The 11,192-nt window shown below is 36.8% G+C and overlaps 1 protein-coding gene and 1 pseudogene across 1 annotated transcript; one reads left to right on the forward strand and one right to left on the reverse strand.

The window, feature by feature from the left end:
- Positions 1–204: 204 nt before the first annotated feature.
- LOC114717920 (NADPH-dependent thioredoxin reductase 3-like) lies at positions 205–4,698 on the reverse strand. Its single transcript, XM_028903149.1, has 10 exons — positions 4,439–4,698; positions 3,421–3,628; positions 3,219–3,324; positions 2,685–2,950; positions 2,225–2,504; positions 1,871–1,978; positions 1,675–1,761; positions 1,423–1,527; positions 887–1,017; positions 205–600 (listed from the first exon to the last, which is right to left on the reverse strand). The coding sequence occupies exons 1-10, from the start codon at positions 4,659–4,661 to the stop codon at positions 540–542; spliced, it is 1,575 nt and encodes a 524-aa protein (XP_028758982.1). The 5' UTR covers positions 4,662–4,698; the 3' UTR covers positions 205–539.
- Positions 4,699–9,057: 4,359 nt separating this feature from the next.
- On the forward strand, positions 9,058–10,584 carry LOC114717909 (heat stress transcription factor B-3-like; annotated as a pseudogene).
- The last annotated feature ends 608 nt before the right edge of the window (positions 10,585–11,192 follow it).

Below are 11,192 nucleotides of genomic sequence, written 5' to 3' on the forward strand. Positions count from 1 at the left end.
TTCTCTGATTTTAACTTCAAAACCAGGCCTTTAGTTTTATGCGCAATTTCACTTAATAGGTCATATAATGCTATATCAACCGAGCAGGCCTGGGGATTGAGATTGGAGAGGCATAATTAATGAAGGAAAGGGAAAACTTGGCATAAGCGTTGAACAAATGCTAGATGAAAGGATCACAGAGTTTGATAGCACAAACATAGCAAATTTAAATTTGGACAGAAATTTACTCGAGAAGAAAATGGTAATATCATAAACTAGGGTTCTTGCTTGAATACAAGTCCATCCAATCGCCACAATGCTGTCACTGAGATCATAATTGAGACTTGTACAATTCCAGTTAAAATGCATTGAACAGTCAAAAACCTGTGATGAAGTATTCGAAGCTCTACATGTACAGTCTATGAAGTTCCTCATCAGTTCAAGGAATAGTTGTCAAAATTGACAGTACGTTCCACTTGACCAATTTGGAAAACAAAAATGAATCACGAAATGAGGGCACGAATCTATCGACCCTTCTCCTCTCTTCAATGCCTGAACTATTATTTATTTGCTTCGATGAATTCTCTGTACTCCCTCTTCATTTTCACTCCTGGTACAGTCCTGCAATATCAGTACACAAGCATCAGCATGCAAGTATAAAAAATCATAGCAACAATCGCCTCTCAGTCTATAATGCTATCGATGGCAATCATCAGCTTTAGAATTAGAGTTTGCAATCAAAAAGAGGATCACTGCAAATGGATACAACACAAGACAGTCGACCAGCATCAAAGTAGCAATTTAAGGATTGAAGAGACCACCAATGATTATGACTATAATGACTACGATGACAATGAAGATGATGAGGAGAAAAATAAGGACGGAAGACAGATAATAAATAACTTACTTAAGCATCTCCTTGTTTTTGAAAAACTGCACACATGGTGTTCCCATGATACCGGCTGCTTCTGCTACTTCTGGATCTTCCTCTATATCAATTTCAACGAAATGTATATTCTGATCAAATTCGTCAATAACCTGCCATGGGAGAGTTGAGAGAAGAAATCCAAACATTTTTTACTCTCAATGTATAATTGAAAACAGACTACCAGTGTTATAAAACCATGGGCAACATTGAACCAGGATAAGTAGTAGTTTATGGTAAATGTAACACGTGGAAAGAAGTTTTAAACTTTTAATTACTTTATACATAAGCACAGGTAAATGTGATTTATTGATTCCCCATTAAGTTCATAAAATATTAATTTCATGCTTTCTGATAGCAAGATTATGTCATTTGTGCTTGTTCCTAGCATGAAAAGAACGACAGCAGAATCATGTCACATAAATTTAATGATCACAAAGTGAAAAGAACATGGCAAGTACCATTCTATATATTCAAGGAAAGTGAAATAGCTTTCATTTGCCTTTTTTAACACATACCTTACTGAGAATTGGTTTCAAAGTCCTACAAGGACCACATGTTGGCGATGTATATATTACGCATATAAGCCTCGGACTTTCATGGTACAATTTCCGCAGAGCATACTACAAAAAGGATATATAACAAAGGAAGAAAACACATTATAATTCAAACCCAAAACTAAACGATAAAAGCCAGTTCTTTCTTTGGATGCATAATAAAAGCCAGATATCAATCCCATTAGCCTAAGAACGTGGCAAGGAAACACTTACCTGCCCTCTATGATTTGTAAGTGTGATATCAAAACCCTCTTGAACATCCCTCTCTGTGAGTTCCTTCCTAACCTCTTCAGTTGCAGGCTGTTATGAGTAAATAGAAAGACTGAGAAAATTATTGGAACATACTGAAATACCATGAATCCAGAGGACAATAAGCTCATATAAATCGGGGTCTATTGAAATCAAATACCTGATGGAACTCCACAAGAAGATCATTGCTAACAAGATATCTCTCGGCTGATAAAGCAGCAATGCACCCAGAACCAGCAGCTGTTATTGCTTGCCTCCATTCATGATCCTAAAAGACGAATTTTAAGAGAACCTACAGCAATTACTACATACAACTTATTTTTTAAACATGGTAACATCAACCGAATAGATTTAGACAATTTACTTTCTGGAAAGTTATATTCTCAGTACCAAGAATATTATCTCATAACTACTGGATCTGGTCCTGCATAAGTTTTATTTTTGTTTTTCAACTGTGTAGAACTAATACAAGTCTGCTGCAAAAATACAACGGAGAAGATATTCAACAGGTTACCTGTACATCTCCAGCCGCAAATACACCTTCAACTGAAGTTTTTGCAGTACCCTCTTTAACCAAGATATAGCCAGAGTGGTCAAGCGCAACTTGCCCTTCCACTAGTTGGCTGTTCGGTGAATGACCAATGCCATAAAATAGCCCCTTTGCCTCAAGCACAGACTCCTCCCTAGTATCCACATTTCGAATTAAAATTCCAGACATCTGACCTTTTGCATTGCTCACGACATCTAGAGTCTCCGTATTGAAATGCACAGTGACATTGGGATTGGTGAACACTCTGAAACATTCGCGATAATCAACCTGTTAAACAAACATTCAGGGAGTTGAAAACTCACGTGCAAATTGTTTATTAGTATATAATTTACCTTCATCAAGGAATCCAAACAGAAGGCTCCATATAAAAACACAGACTACCAAGTAATTAAAGTTGGAAAATGTTCATTAAATTCAGACCCACCTATCTTGCATAGCTCTGGAAGCCTTTAGTTGGGCCTTCCGCACAAGTAAGTGAACATGACGAGCATATTTAGTCAAGTATATTGCTTCCTCAGTAGCTGTATCTCCCCCTCCTATAACAGCAAGGACCTGACCCTTAAAGAGAGGGGAGGCTCCATCACAGATTGCGCAGGCACTAATTCCTCTACTCCAGAATTCATCCTCTCGGGGTAGCCTAAGTCTCTTTGCTGTAGCTCCAGTAGCAAAAATGACAGTATGGCACTTGACCTGAAATAAAATGTTAATAAAAAATTCTGATAATTTTATGACTACTTTTCTTCCAAAGAGAAGAGATATGATTGAAAAAACTTCCTCACCACACTCGTGCAACATTCAAATGTTTTAACTCCAAAAATTAATACACACATACATAATCAGATTTAATTGAGCAGCTAGATTCGAAGATACGGATAAGTTTTAGAAGAAGCGAGAATATTAATTTATGCAATCATGTGACTTTAAATCAACTTGGGGCTGATGAACATGTCAGTATCACCTTACGTTCACTGCTTTGGACCGTGAAAGGTCTATTTTTAACGTCAACAGCTTCAACGTCTTCTTGGAACAATTCTGCTCCCCATCGTTCAGCTTGCCGTCGCATCCTGCATAGGCAGGCAGGAAATGTGTAAATTACAAGGCCTTCACGTCAATTAATAACAACACAATTATACTATATCTTATTTTTTCTGTTCTACTACTTGTCCATCAGATCGGGACCAGTTATCCCATCTGGAAATCCTGGAAAGTTCTCCACTTCAGTGGTGGTCATCAACTGCCCCCCAGGTACGCCACCTACTTGATAACCTTCAAACACTACAGGTTTTAAATTGGCACGAGCCGCATATATTGCCGCTGTGTATCCTGCAGGACCTGAACCTATAACGACTACATTCTCGACATCGTGTCCTGTGGAAAGGAAAAAACGTATTAAGATTTAAGACCAATAACAATCAATGCGTTATTATGGCTGATTTTCATTTGACAAGCCAGTATTGCGTTATCATCACTCATCAGAAACATCTATATCTGAATAAGCAGGACTTCATAAACACCTAGGTAGTGTCCTTAAAGCAGGTTCTGCTAGAAGGTCAAACTTCGGCCTAAAAACGCTAGACTAATCAAATAAGCAGAGCGAAAGACATATAAATATAAATACAGCTGCCCAAAAGTGCCTTTCTTCTAGCGTAATCGATCGGATAAAGAGGAACTACAAAAAAGTCGCGGCATTGGTTCAATCATCGTCCATGCGTTACGCAACGAGGACATGATTAACGTTCTAATTCTTCGGTCCAATTTGGCATCAGCTGTATACACTCTCAACAAATAAACTTAGCAAATATGAAGTTTTCTCAACGGACATCGCCAATGGGGGTTTAGTTTCCGAGTTACCGAAATTAAGGGGTACCCGAAAACAGGCGGACTATGAACAGCTGTCTCGTTTTTTCCATTCTGCTTTCGGGGACTGAATATAGCGTCAGCACTAATACTCTGCAAAAGAACTGGACTTTGAAGCTAAGAATTTGCCATAAACATGCATGTTATCTTTTTATTATCTCCGAAACGTGATTACACAATAAAGGAAACATAAAAGAGGCTGTCCACTCACTAACGTTCAATTCCAAGGATTCAAGCATCAGACGCAAACGGAAAAAAAAAAGAAAAAGAAAAAAGAGCAATGAGAAAGTGTGAGAGTGCTTGTGCAGGCATGTGAGTAACCTGGGGAGCTTGGCGCGTCGGCGGATGAGGCTCGGAGTCTGAGGAGGGAAGGACGAGTTCGGAGTGAGTCGAGGCGCCGAGTGGGGGAAGACAAAGACGAGCATGAGTTGAAGAAGACGACGGGGTGCGGTTGATGGAGGGAGGTGGAGGAGATTGTGGCCATTGAGACTCGGTGGATAGGGAGGCCGAGTCCCACTCCGATGCCTATCTTCGCAGCAGCCATTGAAGTTTAAGACCATACAATGAGAGAAGAGTAGTTAAAGCGCCATCTGCTGAAATTGGTCCGTTTTTCTTTATATCGTACGTGCTTGTGGAACACGCGCTGCCCCTGTTTTATAATTTTATGAATTTATTAAATAATGTTTTTTGTAATTAAAATGTAAAACTTAATGGCAGGTGAATTTAACTTGCTATTAATTTCATTAATAAATTATGACATAAAAATAATTAAAATTTTGGAATTGTATTGGAACAAGCTCAAAATTTCAAAGTGGAAATTTTCAAATAAATGGAGTGTTAAAAAAAATATGCGTACACATTTCTTGTGTTAGTTAAAATTAATATTCATCAGTTAATAGTATAGAACATAAATTTTGTACCCAGCCCCGTTGTTCATGGAGTATGTATATTGTACGTGGAAATGTTCTTATTTCAAAAGAATAAACATAATTACTGATTTGCATGTGCTTTTGAAAAACATAAACAGTTTGAATGTTTATCTTAAAACTTTGTATATCTGAATAATGGCGTTTCTTGAATTTTTGTTTTAAAGGTGGTTTTTTTTTAATTTTATATTTAAGCTTTTTTTTTGTATCAAGAATATATTAACATGGACAGATGCAAGTGGTTTTTTTTCTGGTCATGCTCGTTTGCAAATCCAAGTAAGAGATACTCCGATGCCATATTTTATAGTTCTTTATGGAGAAAAGATGATCAAGGCATCAAACAAAATTTGTTTAGTGATTTTAAAGATAATTTGATGTTTAAGATTCAATGATTAACAAAGGGACAATCAACTCGGTTCCATTGGCATTATCATCATGCTTGCAGAGCTGAGCAGATACAATCGAGCTGAATAATTAACTAAATGATTGATAATTTACTTGCGGACACATTCTATCCCGAGAATTTTTGTAGTGAGCAGTGACATTTGATCTCATATGACATTAGTGTCGTCACTAGTTCTTTATTCATATTTAAAACATGGCATATATACACATACATTGGCCAGAGATATATGGCATTTTTTCCTACATAAAGAAAATTTAGATGAGTTGAATGCTTTGATTCATCAGGGTTAGAATATACCTCTAGACTCAGAGAATACTTACCGAGGTACTTACAGATTGCACATCAATAGAGTTCTTGTATTTGTAGCGAGATTCAAACTCACTACTTTGTGAATTGTAAGCTGACTTTTTAACAACCCAATCACCTATTATTGACAAATATGACATATTTGTCCCTGGTTAAATATGCATGGGCCATCTGGGGACTCACAGTTTGCTGCTTAGTGAATGAATCATAATAGGGACTTACATTGGTGAGCCATGGCGGAGGTAACGGTTGCAATTTGGGCCAAACTGGAGAAGGCAGACGGCCCATACTAGCCCGTGTAAAACATAGCCCCACTCAAAAATAATCCCCTTCGCCAACAGATGTCGGCACAGATGGTCAGTGGAGCAGACTTGTATCCCACAAGGACGCAAGTTCGGCTCCTCATGCTGTTGTGAGGACTCTATTGGTAGGCGATCTCGTAAGTCCCTTGTAAGTGCTCTCTAGGCTCTCGGGCCGTGAACTAGCCTTGGTGGGTTGACCGGTACCGAACCCACCTAAACCTTTTGTTACCGAAAAAAAAATCTCCTTCGGTAACCATCTGCCCCACAATAATTTGAACGGCACATTCTTTTCGCATGAAGATGACTTATTTCAAAATTTTATTTGAAAATATTCCTCAATTTTATAGAATAATAATATAAAAAGAAACCACTCACCCGCGTTTGACAACATAATCTACTAATGAAAAGACTCTTCCCCGTCAAGCACGCTTTGAAGAAATCAAGGGAAAACAATTTCATTCCCTAACAGTGAAACTTCGTGATTGACCCAGAAATACAGCCAAACAATTAAATAATTGAGTTTGTGTGTGTGTGTGTGTTTTTTTTGGGGCATAAAGTGTCAAATGGAAGGCCATGCCCGGAGAGAAACGAAATGATACGAAATTAGAAATAGTAATATGAAATGAAAAAAACGTGGAGTTTGCATTAGTTACGGTTCTGAATTTGCAGTTTGAAAGGACGCTACATGAGGGAAACGAAGACACGCAGTTTTTCAATGTAACGAAGGGAAGGTGGTTGTTGAGGCGTACTCGTTAAGGTTGAAGACCTCAAAAAAGAGAGAAAGAAGGGAAGGTTTTAAAATCTCAAGCAGTCAAGAAAGTTGAGCGGGCCAACCAAATTCAGTAGCTTCTTAAATTTGTCCAAGTCCCCTGACTATATGGATAAAGGCAAACTCAGTTTTTTGAGTTTGTTCGGAAACGTTCGAGAGGGAAAAAAAAATTACTCTTCCGCCTTAAATATAAAATACATTTTATCATATAAATTACACTACGGAATAGGTGTTGCATTCAAAACTGAAAAGAGTAATGAAAATGTATGTATCAAATTGTTTGTGTATTTAGCATAGACATATTAAATGTTTCTATTACACTGATTAAATAATTTTTTAGACAAGTAGAGGTTAGATCTAACAGAAATGGCTAATTTCTTATAACGTGACAAATTAGGATCCAGATATTGTTGAGAGAAGTACTCACATTTAGTACTCAACAGTGTTTCAAATAGGATTGTTTTTAATAGAATGTTACTCATGCGTAAAAAAAAAAAAAAAAGCTTTTAAGGGGGCTACATGTAATTTTTGTTAAAAAAAGAAGGGCAATTGGGTCATCACACATGTTACAGTGTATATGTTGAAATAAATGGGAAATGGGAATTTTTCACACACACACACACAAAATTATGTAGTTTTCTACACGAAGTTTGAAAAACTAATTGGTCTTTTCACACCTCGGTTTACCGGCTCTGTAATAAATAATTAAATATCTAAATGTAGAGTATGATTATGGTAGATATATAGACGTACTATGCAGGAATCTTCTGAAGGTGATTATCTCGAATGTGCATGGAGGTCGATGGATGCATCTTGAGGTGAGAAATGGCCTAATCTGATATCCAACATGGCCCCAAACCTACTTTTTTTTTTTTGGCCAAACCCAGACCTACTGAACTGATGCCTAATTTAACCGGTCCCACCAAAATAGAATCATCCCCCGCAAACTTGTTTATTCCCGAAACATGAAACATGGATAATACGACCATTTTCTGTTTTGATGTGATGGATAATACTACCATTTTTACTGAATACAAAATTCACTTTATAATATAATTTATATTATAAACTAAATCTCATATTTGGGATATATACAAAGAGGGGAAACATTTTCACCTGCAATTATTAAAATTAGATTAAATAATTTGTATTAAATTATAAAAATTAATTAAATTAATTATTTAGAAAAAAACATGGGTTGATTTTCTTAAAATATCTCTATTAATTATTACTTGTATTAGAACTACATCGTAATTATAAATCTTACTACGTGTATTCAATAAAAATAGTTTGAAAAAAAGTTATAAATTTGATTGACAAGGAAAATTAAGATTTTTTAAGATTGAAATAAATATTTTACTAAAAAAAGAAGAAGATTGACATGAACCTCTCAACTACCTCTTTATATTTATGATCAGGACTTGAGAAAATGTAATATTAATTCGTTTTAAGGTGAGAAGGGGGGCTAACTGGGTTTGGAGTGTATCAGTGTTGAAAGCCGAATGGAAGAAAAAGGACAGCTGGAAGAATGCAAAAAGTCAAATAAAGAAGTAATTCCTTTAATTAGAGAAAAGGCCACAAAGGCATTATATGATTATATCGCCATCATGCATTAAAGGAATAAATCAAAACTGTGGCACGACGTAGGAGAAAAGCTCTGGAAGAGAAGGAATCTACACGTAAGATTATTATTATTATTATTGCTTAATGAAAATATCAGCACACCTACACATCTTAAACAAACATTATTTTCATAGAAAATTTTGTCTCTCAATTCCGCCAAACACTCCCCCATGCCAAGTCCATGTTCCTGTCTTTTCTTAATTGTTATTCCAAGTTCACCATAATCTGGATAACGCCGTGTTCTTTTCATCTCTCCTGCTCTGTTCGTAGGTTTGATTTCTGTGCGACAAATTCGCATTAGTCAATATTTGCTTTGCGACCCTGTCGACTTTAATTTCTTTTGACTTTCTTAAAAGATATTACTGTTGACTAATCGCCACTTCACACGCTCGTGTTGCTTTGTCTTGCATTTAACTAATAAGCAGGTTCATGTATTGTGAACACGAATCGGGACGAAGAAAAAAGATAGATAAAATAAACTTGTTGATTTGACTGGGAAAATCATCATCTCTTTTACGCGGCATGATATAAATTTTTGAATGGGAAAGAAAAATATACATAGTGGGAGCTGTGAAATAGTTGACTATAATGAGGGGGAAGGCTTAGAACATACGTTTCAAATATTTATTGAGGAAGGAGGAAAGAAGAGGGGAAGAAATAGAAGGGAAATTAAGGGGGTTGCAATTCTCATGAACTGTGGAGTCGTGTTGGGTTTCTATTGCTGGGGTTGGAAATTCTTAACTGCTCTTCTTCTTTTCTCTCTCAATCAACCATCCTCGTCAACTCCTTCTTCTTCTTCTTCTTCCTCCTCCTCCTGATAGACACAGGCAGGTATGGAAAGAAAGGAAGTGATGATGATGGAGGAAGTGAAGAACAAAGAGTCGTTGGATCAGTTACATGCAAGGAAGTCGAACCCACCACCCTTCTTGTTAAAGACATACATGCTGGTGGAGGATCCCGCCACCGACGACGTCATATCGTGGAACGCTGACGGCACGGCGTTTGTGGTGTGGCAGCCGGCGGAGTTTGCCCGCGACCTTCTTCCTACTCTCTTCAAGCACAGCAACTTCTCTAGCTTTGTTCGCCAGCTCAATACCTATGTACGTACGCATATATATATAATCCAGTGTCTTTATTTTCCCCACGTAATTGCCTTCTTGCCGCTTTCAGTTTTCTTATCGATCGGCTTTAGTTTTTGTATTACTGTGGAGAAGCCAAATGAAAAGTTTAATTTATAATTATCCGGTGAAGAAAGGTAGGATTATGTATTTAAGAAGACACTGCAAGCGTGTAATCCACAAGTTTTGGCCATTTCAAACCCCTGTCGTCTTTGATTGAGTAAAGTACTGGGATTATCATCAATATATTGCTGAGCAACATGAAAAGGATTAAACTTGTTAATATGATCGCAGGGATTTCGTAAAGCGGCGACGAACAGATGGGAATTTTGCAACAACAAATTTAGGAAGGGGGAGAGAGAAAAACTAAGCGAGATTAGACGAAGAAAGGCGTGGTCAAGCAGGCAAACAACAACAACCAGCAGGAACACAAGGAAATCATCAGGAATATTCAGAGGAAGACCAAAGGTCTTCTTCAACCTCTTCGTCTTCTGGTTATTCAACTCTCGTGGACGAAAACAAGAGACTCAAGAGAGAGAATGGGGCATTGAACTCTGAGCTCACGGCCATGAAGAGGAAGTGCAAGGACCTGCTTGAGCTCGTGGCTAAGCATGCCAAGAAAACCGAGCAGGAAGACGAGAGGCCTATGTTATTTGGGGTAAGGCTCGATGTGAACCAAGGACAGAGAGACTTGAAGACAGAGACAAATAATAATCCCAGTATTTTACTGCCCCAGTCATGCAAATGAATCCGTCATAGATCATAATATACCATACGTACAGTGTTAAATATAATAATATAATATCGTCTAAGTCAGGAATGAAATTGCTGGCAAAAAACCAAAAAGTCAGGAATGAAATTCAACAGTGAAGACAGTTCAATTGTATCTAGTTTATGTGCTGTGTTATATCAAACAAATCGCATTGTTACGTTATTATACGGTCTTTCATCAGAATTACAAATGTAATAGAGTCGTGATTCTGTTTAATTAATCCCAGTGAAATATAATTGACTGATTTTGATTATTCTCAAGAGATAGGTGATATTTTATTTATTTATTTATTTTTAAAAAGATGTGTGACTTTCTACTTTGTGATTCATTAACACCAATGACTACAATGAGAATTGAAAACATGCTGACAGGGCAAGATTATAAAAAGATTTTAACTGCTCCATTTTTATCCCGTCTTAGGGGAAGCGGTTAGTCCAAATTAAATGTCAGTTAAAATCATGTGAACTTCTATTTATGTCATATGGGTCAATTTTCAAGGAGATTATGACTTTTTTTTTAATGCAACAAAATAATTTCTTAGTAATTATATGACCCGACCGAATCATAAGTTTTGCCCAAAAAAAATATTAATTCAATTTTTTCATTAAAAATATTTTAAAGCCTAAAAATAAAACCAACACCATTTGCTATTCATTAACACACAATTCTAAAAGTAAAAAAAAAAAATTTTGTTTTCAAAATCTGACTGAAAAAGGTTATAAACAGGGATGTATCCATGTCGCCCCAAAAAAAGCAAGATTCCTTCGATTCTAATACGGTCGGTTGTTAAAGTCTGGGAAGGGCAGGAATACCTGCAAATGTGATGACGATGGATTCGCCGATTCGAAATTGA

This window comes from Neltuma alba, unplaced genomic scaffold (assembly GCF_004799145.2).
Source record: "Neltuma alba isolate B1F8T4 unplaced genomic scaffold, ASM479914v2 tig00002157_pilon, whole genome shotgun sequence".
In the NCBI taxonomy this organism is placed as follows: Eukaryota; Viridiplantae; Streptophyta; class Magnoliopsida; order Fabales; family Fabaceae; genus Neltuma; species Neltuma alba.

Excerpts from the sequence above, each read along its gene's own strand:
- LOC114717920 (XM_028903149.1), bottom strand. The coding sequence starts at position 4,661 with ATGGCTGCTGCGAAGATAGGCATCGGAGTGGGACTCGGCCTCCCTATC. Across the intron at positions 3,629-4,438 it reads CGACGCGCCAAGCTCCCCAG|GACACGATGTCGAGAATGTA; the intron begins GTTACTCACATG and ends TCCTTTCCACAG. Across the intron at positions 1,762-1,870 it reads TTCTTGTGGAGTTCCATCAG|CCTGCAACTGAAGAGGTTAG; the intron begins GTATTTGATTTC and ends TACTCATAACAG.